At 35.2% G+C, this 19,385-nt stretch overlaps 1 protein-coding gene across 2 annotated transcripts in view; it reads left to right on the top strand.

Annotated features, from left to right (window-relative positions):
• Positions 1–19,385, top strand: part of Mdga2 (MAM domain containing glycosylphosphatidylinositol anchor 2) — an 800,517-nt gene that overhangs the window by 709,589 nt on the left and 71,543 nt on the right. For both annotated transcript variants that reach the window (XR_007830679.1, XM_051146875.1), the window contains one exon: positions 11,415–11,684. Coding sequence is in view for 1 of the 2 variants with exons in the window: in XM_051146875.1 (XP_051002832.1) it covers positions 11,415–11,684 (270 nt within the window). In the remaining variant the exon portion in view is untranslated. The remainder of the gene's footprint in view (positions 1–11,414; positions 11,685–19,385) is intronic.

Genomic DNA, 19,385 nt, shown 5'->3' with positions numbered 1-19,385 from the left:
GTTTCATCCATTTGCATCGGTCTTTTTACTGCCTCTATGAGTTTTATCCTTTCCAGAATGTCATGCACAGAGAGTTATTCTATATATGTATCATTTTTCTGCATGACCTCTTCCACTTTGTCATATGTGTTTAAATGTCCTTGTGTTTCTTTCTGTGTTAGCATTGAATAATATTCTATTTGTCTGCTTGATTGTTTATGCATTCACCTACTGAAAGGTCTGTTTGTTTCTTCTAAGTTTAAAGTAACAAATAGACTTCTATAATAACTGTGTGTAGGTATTTGTACAAACACGAAGGATCAGTTCCCTTGGATAAATGCTTACTGAGTTGCTGTACCATCTAATCAAGATTGTATCTATTTTGTAGAAAAAAAGTGACAAACTATGCCAATATTAATTCTACATTTGGCTTTCTTAGAAGCAATGCTCCAGAGTTACTGTGGGTCCATACCCTATCCACTACTGGACATTGCCTGTGTTCTAAATTTCAGACATTTTATAAGGCATGTACTATTACCTTTCATTTCTCTGATGACCTGCAAACTTTTTTCCTATGTTTTATTTCCATCTGTGCCTTCTCTGGTAAGGTATCAGTTCCGGAAACTGTTAGGACTTCTGACACATCTTAAAAATCAAATCACATGTTTTCTATTAGATTTTTTAAAGTTCTGTATATATTGTGACTAACAGTCCTTTATGTTACATCTCTTAGAAAACATCTTCCTTCTGGTTTGCACAAGGAAGCATAATTACTTTGAAACTAGAATCAGGGTACATGTCATTTTTCCCGAGGAGACAGGTTCTAGAGACAGGCTACATGTACAATTTTAATGGCCTAAGAGTCTGCCTTAATGTTGAGCATACAGATAGCACAGAGGTCTATTAGCCATCTCTCATCCAGGTTGTGAAATTTTGGGAAGCCCCTATCTGTAAGGGTCATTTGGATTACTAGATATCTCTGGTCTTGGTTATAGGACCTTGATATGTCCTGGACCAAGAGGTAATGCAGATAAAACAAGGCTCTTGATCAGCTTTTTGGATTGAAAAAGATATTTTCCATTTTTCCAGTTGAAAAGGCAACCTTGTGTGCTTAACATTCCTGTTGTCTCTGGAGACCTGTAGGCACAAGGACCTTCCATGTCATGCTCTCAACACATGCTTAACAGAAGTCTTTTTATTTATTTAAATTGTACATCATTAGGACATTTTTAAAAGCTGTTATTAAAACTAATTGATTATATTTATATGAAAGGTGCAAGCATATTAATGTTGAAGAAATTAATAACTGCAAAATGTTATAATTTTATTTTTCTTCTACATTAATCTAGAAAGATCCTACAAAGTTATCAATAATTATTTAAAATAGAATTTCCCTACTCCCTTTAAGCCAAGAAAAGAACAGTTAACAGATGATTTCTTGGGGAAGTCTTTTGACTTGAAGAATTGACTCTAATGTAGATCTGTTTCATAGTAAGCTTTAATGCCCAAGTCATTAGTACTGGTCTCTGTTTCTGCATTGAAGTGTTCCATGTGGTAACCATTCTCTTCCCTAAAGTGTTAAGTGACCAAAAACACATCAACACATGTTCAATCTTCATCTCAACCCCATTAAAATTTAACAATAGGCCAGACACAGAAGCACATGTCTGTAATCCCAGGATTCAGGGAGCCAAAGGCAGGTGGGTTGCTATGTGTTTGAAGCCAGCCTAGTCTACAAAGTGAGTCTAGGACAGCCAAAGATACACAGAGAAAAAAAATAAGAGATTTAAGAATAGGTTCGATTAATATTGTCAATATTATTTTAAAGTTTTTTCATGATTATTTATTGAATAATAATTAGGTTTTTTTTTTTTAGTAAAAACTACAGAATCTTACAGTGTTAAACAGAATTGCCATGTTTTGTTCCCGTACCCATTGTTATTTAAATGCTTTTATTGTAAATATATATAAATATGAAGGCTTCATGGTTTTGCGTGTTGTCCTGGCACACAAGGAGTCATGCTAACCTATGTATTATTCCAATCATAGTGTATATGTGGCCAAAGAAAGCACAAGATTTTCATGGTTCTTTAAGTAGATTGTTGTTTTTTAAAATCAAAGTATGGTTTGCTTACATCCATGGTACTCTTCTAAGTTGGCAATTGTTGTCCAGAAGTCATTGCAGGGGTTTATTATTTGTGCAAAGTAAACAGAACTTGCAAACTAGTCTGATCCCTCCTTTAAGAAATTAACTATAATAGAGATGTTCCTTGTTCTATTCTATAGCCTCAGAAATTGGATATCTTATATGCATTTTCTCATTAACACAGGCTTCCATTCTGAACAGTAGGTCAGGCATTTTGAGCCAGTAGGTATGTGAAGAAAAAATTCTAAGCTCAGAAATACTTCTTATTTAATGTGTTTATTACAATTAATATCTTAACTGTTTCCAGTTACATTTTTACCTTAAGACTTATATACTCATTCCTGTGCGTAGAATGGTATACAAAGTATGAGATTATTCTGATTTGAAATCCATTGCTAACATATTTTCATTAACCTAAAAGCTTTGCCCCAGTGATTTTATGCTTCCTTGAGGGTTTTTTGCTTCCCACTGTTGGTGTTGGTGTGATTGGGCCAACTTCTATTCATAGTCCACTTTGAGAGAAATAATAAACCATATCAAATTGTCATCTGCTTTCAAAATAATGAAAGATAAATTGTAATGGAGAGAGAACATTCTGAAACCAAATTGCTTTGGTTGACTCTTCATCCTGCCACCTTTAGATGAGTAATATTTCTAACTCTCTTGTACTTTAGGCTCTCCTAAAGATGTGTTACTTTCATAAGGACATAATTTTTATGAGTATCCTAATGCCTAGGATTGAGTGACTACTCAATGGCAGCAAGTATAGTTTAGAACATCTTTGAAATAGATATTTAATATGAGTTGATGTACTTTGTATACTTTAAGAATAACTTGCTCAACTGAAAAAAACCCCCATAATAGTTAATTTATGTACCATATGCTATCCTACTTTTGGCATTGTCTACACTTACTTGGATTTTGTATAGTATTTGTATCTAAAATATCATTAGTATTAAATATTTTAATAAATATTCAGAAGAACTATTTGCTGCATGAACAACTGGTTCTATTCAGTTAACTCGAGCATTTTTAGCACCTTCGGGTTCTTTAATGTTTGCTGACTTCTCATGGTACATTTCATCATGACTACGGAGGTTGAGCCCTCTAACTAGGTATTTAAAAAGAGTGAAATGCAGAGCTCATTACTGTCTAGTATGCTAAAGGTGAGCCTTTTATCAAGAGAGTTTCCATAGGTAGATTTCATTGGACCATAATGAGTGAACCCCAGCTTCACACCCACTACCCTTCTGAGATAAAACATCATGAAATCCAAGTGCTCTGGTAGCTTTTTAAATATCAGTAATGATTGTTGAAATTTGGTGATGCTTTCCAGCTCAGTCTATTAGAATTTATAAAATCCTACTGTATTTGAAAAAAACTAAGCCAAATATAAGATGGCCTTATAAGCCATTAAAAAACTACCTTGAGTTATTTAGTTGACAAAAATAACGCTCATGTATAGAGATAGTCCCAGTAAGTCATGATCTGGAATAATATAAAATGTCAGATAGAACTGTTCTCTCAGAGCAGCTATTCATAAAATGAGCATGTGTGTGTTTTAGGTTATATCCAAACTAGAAAAAGTTAATTACTTTATTGCTCCACAACAAAATTTTAACATGAAAAATAATCAATATTAAACACTTTAAATGTTGTTACAAATGCAACTTGAGAATGACTGTGTATTCACTCACCCCCACTTTGTCACCATTCCCCGTTCTTTAGCATTCACTTCAACAGTGACACCTTTGGTCTTATAAGTTCTTCCAACTGTTGGGTCTCTGAAATACTACAGTCTAAGAAAATCCTCCTCAGAACTATAAGTTTCTGTTTGAATTTACAGGATCCTGATAGTTCCATATGATGGCTGATTTCCTTCATAAATTTCCTACTAAATTATTTTATTTCCGAACCCTGCTTTGTTCACCACTTACCTTCCCCATGTCTTTTGTCTCTTGTACTTTCATCCCACAAAACTGAATATCCATTCTCTTGACCAAACAGTAGAGTCTTTGTTTTTTTTTTTTTTTAACTCATTATATGCTTGTTTAAGAAAAGTTCTCACTAGATAGCTCTGGCTAACCTGAAAAAAACACACCATGTAGCTCATGATGGTCTCCAACCTCAGTATTAACCATGCCTTTACCTCTAGACTGCTGGAATTGTAGGTGTACTCACCCATGGTGGCTCAATCTATAGGAGAGAGAAAGAGAGGGACAGAGAGAGACAGAGATGACAGAGACAGAGAGACAGACAGTGACAGAGACAGAGAGAGGAGTCTGGGTGTGCATGTACACAACCTTATGCATGAACATGTGCTCCCAGAACAGGATATTGTGTGTCTTCTGTCACTCTTTGTCTTCCTTCCTTACAATACTCTCGCTGAAATGAAGTTCGCTAATTTCAGATAACTTTTTTTTTATGTGATAATGGAAGCTCCTGAATTTCTTTAATGAAAATACTATATGTATATTTTTAGTATATTAAGCTTTCACAGTTGCCCTTTTTAATGCAGAAAAAGCATTCTTTTTAATTTTTCAAAAGGAGCATATGTGTTTTGAATTTTGTTGTTTTTTTATTTTTTTATTAATTTATTCTTGTTACATCTCAATGTTTATCCCATCCCTTGTATCCTCCCATTCTTTCCCCCCCCCCGCCCCATTTTCCCATTATTCCCGTCCCCTATGACTGCTCCTGAGGGGGATTACCTCCCCCTGTATATGCTCATAGGGTATCAAGTCTCTTCTAGGCAACCTGCTGTCCTTTCTCTGAGTGCCACAAGGTCTCCCCCTCCAGGGGACATGGTCAAATATGAGGCACCAGAGTACGTGAGAAAGTCATATCCCACTCTCCACTCAACTGTGGAGAATGTTCTGACCGTTGGCTAGATCTGGGTAGGGGCCTAAAGTTTACTGCCTGTATTGTCCTTGCCTGGTGCCTTAGCTTGAGCGGGACCCCTGGGCACAAATATGCCTATCATAATGTTCTACTTGTCACAGACCTAGGGGAGGAGAGTGAGTGAGGGAGGAATGGGAAGATACAAGTGAGGGGATAACAATTGAGGTGTAATCTAAGTAAATTAATTAAAAAAAAGAAAGAAAAAACAGAGCCAATAATCTTCTTACAAAAGGGCTTGCTTACCATGGAGTATAGAAAGAAAACTAGGTTGAGAAAATGGCCAGATGTAGAAGACACAAGACATTATTGACAAAGTGACATGGTGACAATCAGGAGGAATCAATAATATACTGAGTAAACACAGTGAGAGTTGGAGGCTTATTAGGAGCAAGTATTCTTAACCTGAAAATAACAAGGCCAGAAGAGAAGGATTCTGTCCCACTTTAAGGCCGTTGCATGGACTGTGAATGTTCCATGTAACACATAATGGCAGAGCAGTAGAGATGCAGGGAAGCGTCTGTAAGCTCCTCATATATTTTTGGTAAAATCTATAGAAACAACTTTCTTTTATAACCATAGACACTGCTTCTGAGCAAAAGGTTGTCACTAGTGTTCTCTACCAACAACCCCTCATTTGCATGTCCCTTATCTGTAGCCCTCAGTATGTGGACATTGTGTGTATTTACTTTCACTAGACATCTATAGATAACTGTATCCTTATTTCTTACTGCCATCTGACAGTTTATTATTTTTGTTATTTAAAGCATGGAGCCCTTGAAATTGCAGACATAGCTCAGAAGTTAAGAGCACTTGTTGCTCTTAAAAAAAAAAGAAAATGGATTCAACATCGCATACTTACATGGTGGTCCACACCAGCTGTAACCAAGAACTCATGTGGTACACATACACCCATGTAGGAAGCCACTCACAAATACAATAAAATAAATAAATCTAACTAATTTTTAAAATGTAACCCTTTAATTTGTCTGACATATGTAATTTGCATAAATAGCTGAATCTATTTATTTCTCTTTAGTAGTTGTTTTGCTCTGACTTTATGTGTGATAATAGTTAGAGGCAAAACTAATTTTGCATTTTATGTGAGTGTTTATACACACTCCAAGCTGTTCATATAACTTGAATCCAACACCATCTTAAGATAATTTATTTAAATACAGAATTTCAAGTAGCCTAAGCTGGCCTTGGACTCGTGATCTTTCTGCCACAGCCTTCCAAGTTCTTAGATTTGGAGATGAACTCCTATTCCTAGATCTTATGGGTTTTTAAAGTTAAATGCTCCCTTGACTAACATGACATATCTGAATAGATTAAAATATAGAATATCAGGGGGCTGGAGGGATGGCTCAGAGGTTAAGAGCACTGGCTGCTCTTCCAGAGGTCCTGAGTTCAATTCCCAGCAACCACAAGGTGGCTACAACCATCTATAATGAGATCTGATGCCCTCTTCTGGCCTGCAGGCAGAATATTGTATACATAATAAATAAAGAAATCTTTTTAAAAAATAGAATATTATACAAATCCTTTCCAGTTGACACACATGAGAAATCTATCATAAATCCATTTGAAAATATGACTTTCTCACGTACTCTGGTGCCTCAAATTTGACCATGTCCCCTGGAGGGGGAGACCTGGTGCCACTCAGAGGAAGGACAGCAGGTAGCCAAGAAGAGACTTGATACCCTATGAGAATATATAGGGGGAGGAAATCCCCCTCAGGAACAGTCATAGGGGAGGGGAATAATGGGAAAATGGGGGGGGGGGGAGGAATGGGAGGATACAAGGGATGGGATAAACATTGAGATGTAACAAGAATAAATTAATAAAAAAATTTAAAAAAAAAGAAAATATTAAATGCTTGATAAAATGCACATCTGTGAATTTGTAGGAGAGTGGTCAAAGCAGCTAATCTTTCATTGCCTGCCTTTTATGACTTGGATGCATTTGAAGTCTGGTCATTGATGTTCCTGAGCAGTAGATACTTTATTTAAAATGCTTTAAATATAGAGTATTGATGGGAGAGGGTATCCACTGTAGACCCTTGTAGACCTTTCTGTAGAATACTGTGAGAGCATAGATAAAGTGAACATAGTTTGTTTACTTCCACTCTCAATAGAGGAGAAGAAAATGGAAATTTTGAAACTACAATAATGTTGATGTGTGGGCATATAAACATTCAGTTAACAACCTTACCCTCTAGTGAATTAGCCAACATCCATCTCATTGAATGGATCAGATAGGTGTGCAGCCAGAAGCACATGCATAACCACAGGTATTGCTACTAATGCTTGAGTACAGGAGTTGTCTCTGCAGAGAAAAAAGTTCCTCATAATTGTAAGCTTCAAGGATAGAAAAGGAAACAATATCTATTAAAGGACAGAAATGTCATGAATTCTGAAAGAAAAGTAGCAAGAATATGTTCTTTGTGCTCTTCCTTGTCATATAGGAGGAAATAGTGACTTTGTTTAAGGACATGATCATGGTAGCAGGTACTGTGGAAGTATACAAATTATAGTTGTGAAGAATACCATAGAATATTTATGGATTAAATCTGAATTATTGAATTTAAAAGACAATGAATATATTTAACAGATTAAGTAAAATTATAAGAATTAAAAAAAAAAACTTCTCATAATACCATGCAAGCAAATGGAAAGACATTGGAAAAGAGGTTTTTAAATGTGGAAGATATAGCAGAAAGGGCCATCAAGGTAGGAGTTAAAAGAAAATGAAAGGATTTTCTGTGAAGAGCTACTGATGAGAACTTTCCAAAATATCATAGGATACAGGCAAATGTAAATCAACACCTATAAGTACAAATCAAAACCTACAAGTGAAAGAAGCTCATACCTATAAACACTGTGTGGAACCATATACATAAAAGACAAAGAAAGTTTTGAAAGGAGCTAGGTGGAAGAAAAAGTAGCTAAATAATGTAAGGCTTTGAGATAATTTTTTCCAGGATTAATGGCCATCCAACGACAGTGAAACTGTGTGTTGATCACAAGAAAGAACTGTTAGTCTATAAAATCATGTGCCTTGGAAATAATGTAATAATGAAAATATGCCTTTGCATATCAAGACTGTAGAGGTAAGCAAAGATATGATGGAAAGCTGAGACTAACTGCAGAAATAAGGAAGGTGGTCAGAGGTAGAACAACTTAGTCCTTCACACCTTAAGGAACACAGGGCTAATACACTGGGCAGAGAACAGTTAGCTTAGCAGCTAACGTGTACTAGGATTTTAAAAGCAAGAGAGGATTAAAATTCATGAGCCAGTAATGCATGTAAGGATGAGAGTTAAAGAAGGAGAAAGTTTTCAGGTTTAGCTTCTTTCAAGTACTATGATGATGGATTCAAAATAATAGGAAAAGTAGGCAAAGCCCAACTGACAACAAGAAAGGGGCGGGGGTTAGATAATTATGTAACCCAACAATCAAAAAGAAGGCAATTGAAACTAGAAAGAAAGATAAAGTGAGAACAAACTATTTTATCCAAATGTAAATGAATGAAATGCTAATTACCTTGGGGAAAGGGTTTGCAGGGCGGGAGTGGGGACAAAATTGCCAGGCTGTGTGGAAATGACAGAAGATAGGCACAGGCTTGTCTGAAGTGATGCCTGAGAGATGGAAGGTTGCGGAATGTTTAAGAATAATGTCTTCCTCACATTTGACCATGTCCCCTGGAGGGGGAGACCTGGTGGCACTCAGAGGAAGGACAGCAGGTTACCAAGAAGAGACTTGATACCCTATGAGCATATACAGGGGGAGTTAATCCCCCTCAGGAACAGTCATAGGGGAGGGGAATAATGGGAAAATGGGAGGGAGGGAAGAATGGGAGGATACAAGAGATGGGATAAACATTGAGATGTAACAAGAATAAATTAATAATAAAAAAAGAATAAAGTCTTCCAAAAATATGAAATGCAAAACTAGGTAAATGAATTCATGAGCAGCTACAATAATAGTTTATAAAACAGACTCTTGAAAACGAAATCTTAGAGATAAAGATGAGTTTACAGTATTAAAATCTGAACTCATGTAATTTAAAATGTACATATTCTTGACAGTATGGTTGAGAAATAGGTGAAGCAAAAAAGAGATGGCGTAACAAAAGAAAAATTGAAAATCACTAAAGCCTTCTAGATGATCCTAATACTAGTCACCGTTAACCCAACTAAAATAAGTATTCAATCAATTAACTAATCTGTCCTACCAGACATGACTTGACCCATCAAATCACACTCTCACAAGATAGTGTTCCTTCTGTCTTCCTTTTCCTCTGAATGACAGAGAAAACCCCTGTTGCACAGAAACACTAACTTATTTGGAGGACTGTGTCTATGTGGATAATGTGTAACCATAAGTCGTCTGAATAAACACCAAAAGAAGAGCTAACCAGAAATAACTCGTATGTTCGAAAATACAGGAAACACTTTGCTACCAGTGGGACTCACATGTGCAGAGAATCAACATGGGGACCATACACCTGAGTCCCGTGCTCTTCTTCCCATTTGTAGAGTTGACATCATTGTCTTCTTTGTTGAATAAAGTGTCGCTTGCTGTCCCACTCATCCCATAGACACTTGTTCATTTCATTTAACCAGTTCTGGTTTTTTTTTTTTTTTTTTTTTTGAAACTTGCCTTTTCCCCTCTGGCTCATGCCCTTCATTTGACTACAGAACTTTCCTCAACATTGATAATTTATGACTAAAACTGTGATCATATAAGTCCTTTATTTTTATAATATTCATAAAACTGACACTAAAAAATCCTAACTTTGCAAGATGAGGCCCAAGTAGCCTTGGTCAGACTCTCCTTTCTTTTTACAGCCATTTTTTTTCCAAAGCCACAGTGGTAATTAATTTAAACACAGGCTCTGGTAGTTTCTTTGGATTTTTCTGAGCATTCCCTCCTCACTGTTTCCTTTGTATGTTCCTTTATCTCATATCTTGAACACCCTCCTTTTTGACATGCACACTTTAAATGCCCCGTGTGTTTCCTAAAAGGCACAACACAGGTGCCACCTTTCTTAAAAATGCTTTGTCAATGCAGGTTACATTTTTCTTGCATGTAGAAATTCTTTACTATTTCAGGGAAAGAATCCTAAAAGGGATGGGACCAAATGAATGAAGTTAGAATTAATAGATTCACTTTAAAATGTTTGCTGAAAGGGTCAAGGAACACTATTTAATTGACTTATAATGAGAATAGAGACTAAAAATGTTTAAAAGGCAAACAAAATGTGTAAAGAATTCCAGACATAGTAACCAATTCCAAAACTCTTTGGGCACTGTGAAGTAAGAGTCACTGGGTATGGCTGCTCAGTTTTTATACTGCACAATTTGCAAGGGGTCCATAAACATCTAATTAAGGGTGGACTTTCCAATCATTTCAGACCTGTATTTTGTAGAGCTTCCTTGATAAAAGGCAAAGGTCACATCAGTTTCATAACTTAACTTTTAATTGAAGATTACTAAAATTTTTAGTAAAGGTTTGTACTTTGAGTTATTAAAAATATAAGACATATATTTTGCATACCAAAATATAGCACGTTTTAATTGCATGACAATATCGTATGTACCAAATAAGTGAGCTATTACATTGGGATTAAAAACCATCTTAAACTGAGGTGTAATGTGCAAAGTGTGCTTTAGGTTTAATCACGAACACTGTGGACTTTCAATCCGAGGAAATCAAACTGAACCCACTTAAAAACTGATTTATTAATTTGTGTTACCTATGTTATGCACTAATTAGTATCAGATCCACAGACTGAGCTCAACAAATAAACAGAAGAAACTGAACTCTTTCCACTTTACATTCTTTAACTATTTGAAGCTTTGTCTCAATTCTGTTTGTGCATCCATATCCTCATTAGTGTCTGACTGTGTTAATAAATAGTCTTGACAATTTTGTTTTTCCTGGAAGCAACTAGAAGGAAATAATGAATTTTGTTATTGTTTTACCTGGAAATGTTTGTAAAGCAAGGAATCTTAATGATTGTCCATATAGGGAAAATTTTATTTCCTAGCTTTGTTTAAATATATTCTCCACCTAGTTCTTATCCTTGCTCCTTGTAATATGTATTCTTAAAAATATCCCCTTTGGGAACTGAAGAGATAGTCCAGCAGTTAAGAGCACCATTTGCTCTCCCAGAGGTCCTAAATTCAATCCCCAGCAACCACATGGTGAGTCACAACCATCAATATTGGAATCTGATGTCCTCTTCTGCCATAGAAGTGTACATGCAGATGAAGCATTCATACATTAAATACATAAAATATTTTTAAAATAACCCCCTCATTATTAAATAGCCAATGAAATTGCTGTTTTGAAAGCCTCATCTGTTTTAATCTATCTTTTCCCAGATCCCCCAGCTGTGGAACCAGCATTCTTGGAAATCCGACAAGGACAGGACAGAAGTGTGACCATGAGCTGCAGGGTCCTGAGAGCCTATCCAATAAGAGTGCTGACCTATGAGTGGCGTCTTGGCAATAAATTACTACGGACTGGTCAGTTTGACTCCCAGGAGTATACCGAGTACCCAGTAAAGAGTCTTTCCAATGAGAACTATGGTGTTTATAACTGTAGCATCATAAACGAAGCTGGAGCAGGGAGATGCAGCTTCCTTGTTACAGGTAGGGTACCAAATTACTTTGATTTTCTAAAAAAAAAAAAATGTATGATTTCAGAGGAATGGATCTTAGACTTACATGAATGTTGGAATGAAATCATTTTGTAAGTGGATGAATTTGTAAATTTGTGGTTTGGCCATTCTAGCTGCAACTTCTAGTTGATTACTCTCAGGGCAGGTCTGTGTTTCTGGTGAGAACAGTGTCTGTGCCTGTAAAACAACAAAGATGTTTGTCTGAATTCAGGTGAAGTAAAGAAGTTCTACTGATTTTGTTTGTCCACTTCAGTGATAACACACCTGACTGTGGGAAATAGTTTTACTGTGATAAGATTGCCGGTGTGAAGTGACATCAGGGCTGCAGCTTTTCCTGAGTGGCAGAAATACTTTGTGTTCTTACAATTTATTACCTCTCAGTGTCCAAGGCTTTCAGAGTGTTCTTGGCCTGTCACCTGCTCCAGGTATTTCAAGACAGTGCAATAAACCATACAGGAAGTATGATTAATAGGGTGAAGTTCTGATAAGTTTTGATGTAAACAATAGAAAGTTAGTTGCCTTTGTATAGTTTTATACTGGCTGGAATTATTTGGATAGTCTCTGTGCTGTGGTAAATGTTCTTTTGCTGTTTTTGAAGCAGATTTTTGGAACGAATTAGCAGGAAATTACCTTTTCAATGTTATTTTGTCTTAAGAAAAATTACATTTAACAGTGGGAGCATTTGTAATATTGAAGGAGGAACCTGGCTCTTGTGTCATCTCTGAAGATCTGTTGAAAAAAAAAACAGATGAAAATATTCTGGACTGAAAGCTTATTCATGAGTAAGAACAATCTCCAAAGCTGGGTTTTCTTTGAGCCATTTTTGCTTCCTGAAGCCTAATATTAGATTGATAGACTTCACTTTACTACCAAGGAGTATAGAGCCATCTTCTCCACTGTATTCTTCTTATTCTGATTTTACAGGAGTCTTTTATTACAGCCCATATCAATGAAAGCCTTTTATAATTTGATTCTTAAAGTAGACTATTAACAAAGCCAAAATTTCCTTGGAATGTCAGGGTTGGTTCCCAGTAATGAATCACGTAGAGGCAGTTACTTTTTCTCAGTTTGGTACAAATGAAAGCTCTTTCATTCATTCATTTAAAAAAGAAAGAAAGAAAGAAAGAAAGAAAGAAAGAAAGAAAGAAAGAAAGAAAGAAAAACATCATGAAATTAACTGCATGGCTTTTTCAAATATTTTGACCTTAGGCCTTCTCAGGTTTCTAAGATGATACTGCTCTCTGACTTTGGCTGTAGAGTCTGGGACCATGCTGCTTCTGTAAGATTTTCATTTGTTCCTCCTTATGTGACCCAACTTCTCTTTTAAGAGGAGAAGACAAGCTGAGACCAGAAGAAACAGTCAGCTCCACTTTTCCACCTTGCATCCATGGGGTGCAGCAAGTGGATTTTGATAACCATGGAAAGGAATAAATCTCTGTGAGTTTCCTCACAGAGTGAGGGAGTACCCACAGGCATTATTTTCTTTCTGTGCTGTGTGCTCTTCAGTCGCAGGTCAACATTGTTGTTTCAAGAATCCACAGCAAATGAAATTTTTAAAGAAAAGAAACAGATCACTTTCTAAATAAATTACAATTCAGGCAAACACGTAGAGGATCAGGTATTTTCATAGAGTATTTCAGTGGGAAAGCTTTTGAGAGAGAAGTATGTAAGAATTAGCATTCCTCCAGTGTTCAGCACAGCTTTCTTCTCAATTCACATGAGGTAAACAAGGCCTAGGGAACTGAGTGACCATTTACCACATTTTTCTTTATGGGACTTTTTATAAGGTTTCAGAAATAATATGACACATTGGTTACAAAGTAAGTCATTTTTAAACGTGAAATTTTAAGTTGATATATATATATATATATATATATATATATATATATATATATATATATGCACAAATACATATCAGTATATAGACATTATATTTGTGGGCGATAATTTTTTGTTTTGTTGTTGTTGTTGTTGTTGTTTGTTTGTTTAGAGATGGAGTTTGATTGTATAGCCCTAGCTATCTTTAGCTAACTCTGTAAATCCAGGCTGGCCTCAAACTCAAAGAAATTACCATCACCTGGCTATATTTGTATCTTAATTAGTTCTATACCATTATAGCAGAAATTTCTAATGGAATTTTCTTGTATGACATTAAATGGTTTAGCTTTTGAAATGCACTATTAAATGCTTAAGAATTATTGTTTTATGTCATGACTAAGTATTTCTCTGTACTTGATACTAGCATATAACTTAATCCAGAAAATATGATAAATGTTTACTAAGTATATAGGGACTTGATAACAGCAAGCATTGTTCAAAGAAAGAAACTAGAACAAATTCATTTTGTACGTTAAGAAAAGAGATGGGTATGAACACAGATAAACTAGTAGTTCAGTTTGGAGAATAATGTATTTCACAGCAGGCTAATGGGCGACTCCAGAGTTGTGTCTATGCACTCAGCTCTGTAGCTCATAACTTAGACCATATGCTAAAATATCGTTGAGCAAATTAAGAGTTTTCAAAGGAGATTGCTCTGGGCCTTACGGAATGCTCTAAATGTAGTTGTCTGTAATCTCATGAGGGAGAGGCAGAGTGAACACTGAGGGAGATGAGGAAGCAGTTTGATTGCCGCAAGAACAAGCCAGAGAAGCACTGAAATCACCAGGACTGAAGCAAGAGAACCTGTGCTCCTCCACAGACTCTGCTGGAGGCGGCGAAGGCACCCTGGGAACCACAGCTTCTGGTTTCTTTCTGCCCCTCCGAACCGGAACCCAGAGAGAGTAAAACCTTATGGCACCTGGTTGTAACAAATTTTGTGGCAGGCTTAGATAACTAACGTATGTATTTCATCGACCACTTTCCTGAAGTATTCTCTTTTAAAGTACAGTAAAGCTAAAAGGACCGCTGTGCTAAGCATCTTCATGACGGCGAGTGAGATTTCTCATGACTCAGCAGATCTATACATTCTGATTGTTCTCATCTGTAAAGCCAATGGAACCAGCTTATAGCTAACTCTCAGTAGAGGAAAGCAACCTAGCAGACTGATTTGACCTACTGGCTGCATTCATTTTATATACTGGTTCATGTACTCCATAGCCAAAATCAGCCCGCCGCCAGAGATCTAGCATGCCTCCATATTGAAATGTCTTCGCCATTTCACCAGATGGTGGTTGGAAGAATTTGCTTATGGAGATGGGAAAGAGCCTGTGAACAGTTTCTGTGAAGAGTAACACAAGTTAAGGAAGACATGGCTTTATTCTTTGTTTAGCATTGGTTTATGAAATCCCAAATGATTTACTTATCAAATGTTCTAGTTGTTGCTTCTGCATGCTTATCAGGATGGCAGTTCTAAGCAATTTTATTTGTTAGCACTAACCATTCTCCCTGTGTAATTCTTTCCTTTAATAGTGTCTTGTGATGATGATTTTGTTTAAATTTGTATGTGTGAGGGAACTCAGACATTAAAATCAGGTACAGAAAGGAAAAGCTTTTAATTTACCTTTTGATGAACTCTTTAAATAAAATGTAGATGATATCACATGAAAACATAAGCCTAGGTATTTGTTACTCTACTTAATATAATATAAGAATTAAAAATGACAATGTTTCCTATATAGCCTAGGAAGAGAAAATAGAGTGCCCTCTGCAGACAAAAAACTGCATTCAGTTTTAAATTTAATGAGGAAATATTTTAAATGAAAAATACTAAAAATATTCTTTCTATTTCAAACAGTTATCCAATACCAAGTAGTCAGCCTGTAACATTATACAGTCCAGGTAGATTGTGTGTGTGTATACATATGTATGTATGTGTATATATGTGTGTGTGTATATATATGTATATATGCATATACATATATATACACACACAGGTATAAAGAGGGGATGAAGGCCATGAATTTAACAGAGACAAAAGCTTAGAGGGAATACAGGAGGGGCTGAAGGAGGAAAAGGAAAAGTTATGTAATTATATATTAATTTAAATTTTATAAAGGTAACACTAGCTATGCAGTGTCTTTTTATTGGTTTGGCCACTATTATATCTGACTATAACACACGGCTATGAAGCAGTGTATTAACTGATGAAATTCTTACAATCAGGAAAATTTTTGGTAATTTCATAAATGCATAATAAATAGGAGGTGCTAGATTACATATGTGAAATATAAAAATACTCTCTATGGCATTACCAGTTTTATACCTGCATGAGCTTATTTTCTTCCTGTTTTACATGTTAAGACTATATTTTCTTTGGGATATTACTATAGGATTTTATTTGATCTTTTAATTTTTTCCTGGTTTTAATTCCTTGTCTATATTCCTGGGATTCATTTTCCTAGAAAATCCTTCTTACTGTTACATTAAAAAAATGCTTTTGCTCTTCATGTCCTGTAAAATATAGAAAAATTTCATTGCCATCGTCCTTTAAACCTTTCACTCTAACCTCACAGAAAGAATAAAGCATTAATCTGTACTTTAAAGTCACTTCGAACTGGGTAACACCCTATAACAAATCATGTATTTTTTACGGTTCTATTCCTTTGCTTTCATGACATTATATTATGAAATATTAATCCTGTGTTTTCTTCTAGACCAGTGATTCTCAAGCTTCCTGCTACTGTGACTCTTTAACACAGTTCTTCATATTGTAGTGACCCAAAACATAAAATCATTTTGTTTCTACTTCATAACTTTAAGTTTGTTAGTGTAATGGAACATAATATAAATAGCTGATAAGCATTTGATATCAATCCGCCAATGTGGTCTTAGAAGCACACTTTGAAAACCACCATTCTAGATTGATCTTTCTGTACTGTGGTGATGTCTACATATTAGTCAGCTAGCAGCATATAGGCTGTAAAAACATTATTTTGCAATTATATATTAAGATAGCAATTAGACAGAGCATCTAAAAATTGCAAAAATTTCTGAGTTATCATAACTTAAATGGAATAGAAAATTATTTCACTCTGGTTATTATGTTGGTGTGCTACTACTAAAACTAATGTAAAGACTGTCACAGAACTCCGTGGAATTAGGACCTTTTCCATCCTATTGCTCACCCATCATCTATAAATGTCACACCCCATTGCCTTCTTGCCTTACTGCACAGTAGTCATTTTTTTCTCACTTTATATGAAAGTGAAATCTAATTTTTGGCCTTTTCAATAGTTTTATATACCCCGTTATTGAAAAGAATGTAATCATTTTCTATACCTATCATAAATGCCATGGGTATAGACTTTATTATGAAATGTATAAGGCGTACTCCCTCTCTCACATGTTGAGTGGGTCTACAATTGAAAATATTGCAACAGAATTATTTGAAATTAAAACCTTGAGTCTATTGGTTTATCTTTGTAATTATTTTGAAATTGTTGTTAATCAGTTATATCTTACTGTGTAACAACAAAATATTTGGCCTTCATGTGCCATAGGAAGAGACAAATTTAATATGCCTGATGATTTTAAAGACTGGAAATTTAACCAGAGATTCTTAAGAGAGTTTCCTGATAAGCAAAATGTAGGGAAGTCACTGTGTTGCTTTTAATTTTTATATACAAATCTCACAGTTTGAGATGGTACAAACCTATTATCTCATGATATCTATAGGTCAGTGCTTTAGCCATGACTTCATTTTTCTGTTCTAAGTTCACAAGCCTGTAGTCATAATTGGCTGGAATATACTCATATCATGGGGTACAGTGTAAAGGATTCCTTTACATTTTCTTTGTATTAATGGGATAGTGTCCATGTGGTGGTTGAATAATAAAAACCTAGAGCATGATATATTGTACCACAATCACAAAAGTGTCATTCCATCACCTTTGCTACGTTATATTAATTTGGGAAAGGATGACAGTATTTTCTTACACTGAGTAGTAGGGAGTTATGCAAAGGAGTAATTGGGAGCCAGCTTGGAGTATGTCTGCTGCCCATGGTACCATTTACCACCAGAAGTACCTTCTAAATACAATATCTGTGAATAAAATTCACGTAACTACTGTAGTATTTAACTGAAGATTTCCTTTGCAGTTTAATCTCTTTCAGCATCCATGGTAAATAGGCCAACATCTAACAAGAAAATGTGCTGTGAATGTTTAATTTCTTCTCTGGTTTGAAGGTTTTTGTTCTAGGATTGTGTGTGCTTCACTTTTCTTGTACTAAATTTATGAGATAAAAAAAACTACAATTTCAGGGGCTGGAGAGATGGCTCAGAGGTTAAGAGCACTGTCTGTTCTTCCAGAGGTCCTGAGTTCAATTCCCAGCAACCACATGGTGGCTCACACCATCTATCTAATGAGATCTAATGTCTTCTTCCTGGCCTGCAGGACTACCTGCAGGCAGAGCACTGTGTACATAATAATAAACAAAAAAACTTAAAAAAAACTACAATTTCATTCATATTCAGTACCAGCCACAACTGATGTGAAGAAATTAGAATAGGGTGAGAAATTTGAAAGAAAAGAGAGTAGGTTCTCACTCTGAGTATAAGGCACTGAGGATGACAGCAGACAGTAATACCACCTAAGACAGGTGGCAGAATGAAACAGAAAATGTTTTATCTGCAAGAAGAAAGGGGAAGAAATACAGCCAATGCTAATTTAACTACAGACAAATGATAAAATTTTTAGTTTTGCATTTAATTAAAATTGACCAAAAATATATCTTGTTTTTTGGCATTCTATCTTTTAGTAGTATTCTGTAACTATGTGATTTTTACAAATAAGAAATAAGCAATTTAATATTAATGGAAAGCTAAACCACAACAATTTAAACAATTTCTAGTTATATTCATTGTGATAACTCTATGAAAAAAGAGAAAATGTTGTCAAACATTTTTAAAGAGTCAGAATTCTGACTAGCAGTAATTGTATCTAGAATGGTTAAAATAAACTAGTGGGTCCCAATGTTTCTCCCATGACCTGATTTATTTAGAGACATTAAATAGAAAATGAAAAAACATTTTTTCCCAGTTTTTCTTACAGTTCAATTAGATACACATCCTCAGGACCATCTTTTGTTGTTGTTGTTGTTGTTGTTGTGTTTTGATTGACATAAGCTCAAGAAGTCTGTGGTACAATATCCAATGTCTTTTAGGAATGGCTTAATAATGGTTTTAGAAATGCTAAAGGAATTTTTTTATAATTTTTCTAGATAAAATATGCATAGGTCTGTGAATTTTTAATGGTAGTAAAAAATTAGTAGTAAAAACTAGGTTATTACTGTTAATACTTAGAAAAATTACCAAAACAGGTACAGTAATTATAGATCCAAGTTTATACATTATTTTAAGAAATGTTTATTTTCTCTCCAGGAAACATCAGAGGTACCCATATTTCATATCATATCTGAATTAGAACTCCACCAAAATTTTAAATTTTTTTCACAGAAATAAGACAATTTCTTTAATACTCTTTAATTTTTGTCTTAATTTTCATTATAAAATACTAAATTTTCTCCAAAGAAAGATAACTTCATGTCACAGGTGTCAAAACACTGGACTTGCTAGGATTTGGTAAGGGTAAAAGTTTATTGAATTCAGTAAATTAAGGTCAGTTTGAAAGTGCTAATCACCAAGCCTAGATATTTGGGTACAAAGTCTAAGAACGACTGTGTGACAGCCATATTTGCTCAGGGAAAAACTGACAACTCTCTCCTGAAACACCTA

The sequence above is a fragment of the Acomys russatus genome, chromosome 1 (assembly GCF_903995435.1).
Source record: "Acomys russatus chromosome 1, mAcoRus1.1, whole genome shotgun sequence".
In the NCBI taxonomy this organism is placed as follows: domain Eukaryota; kingdom Metazoa; phylum Chordata; class Mammalia; order Rodentia; family Muridae; genus Acomys; species Acomys russatus.
This window is presented reverse-complemented; position numbering and strand designations above follow the sequence as displayed.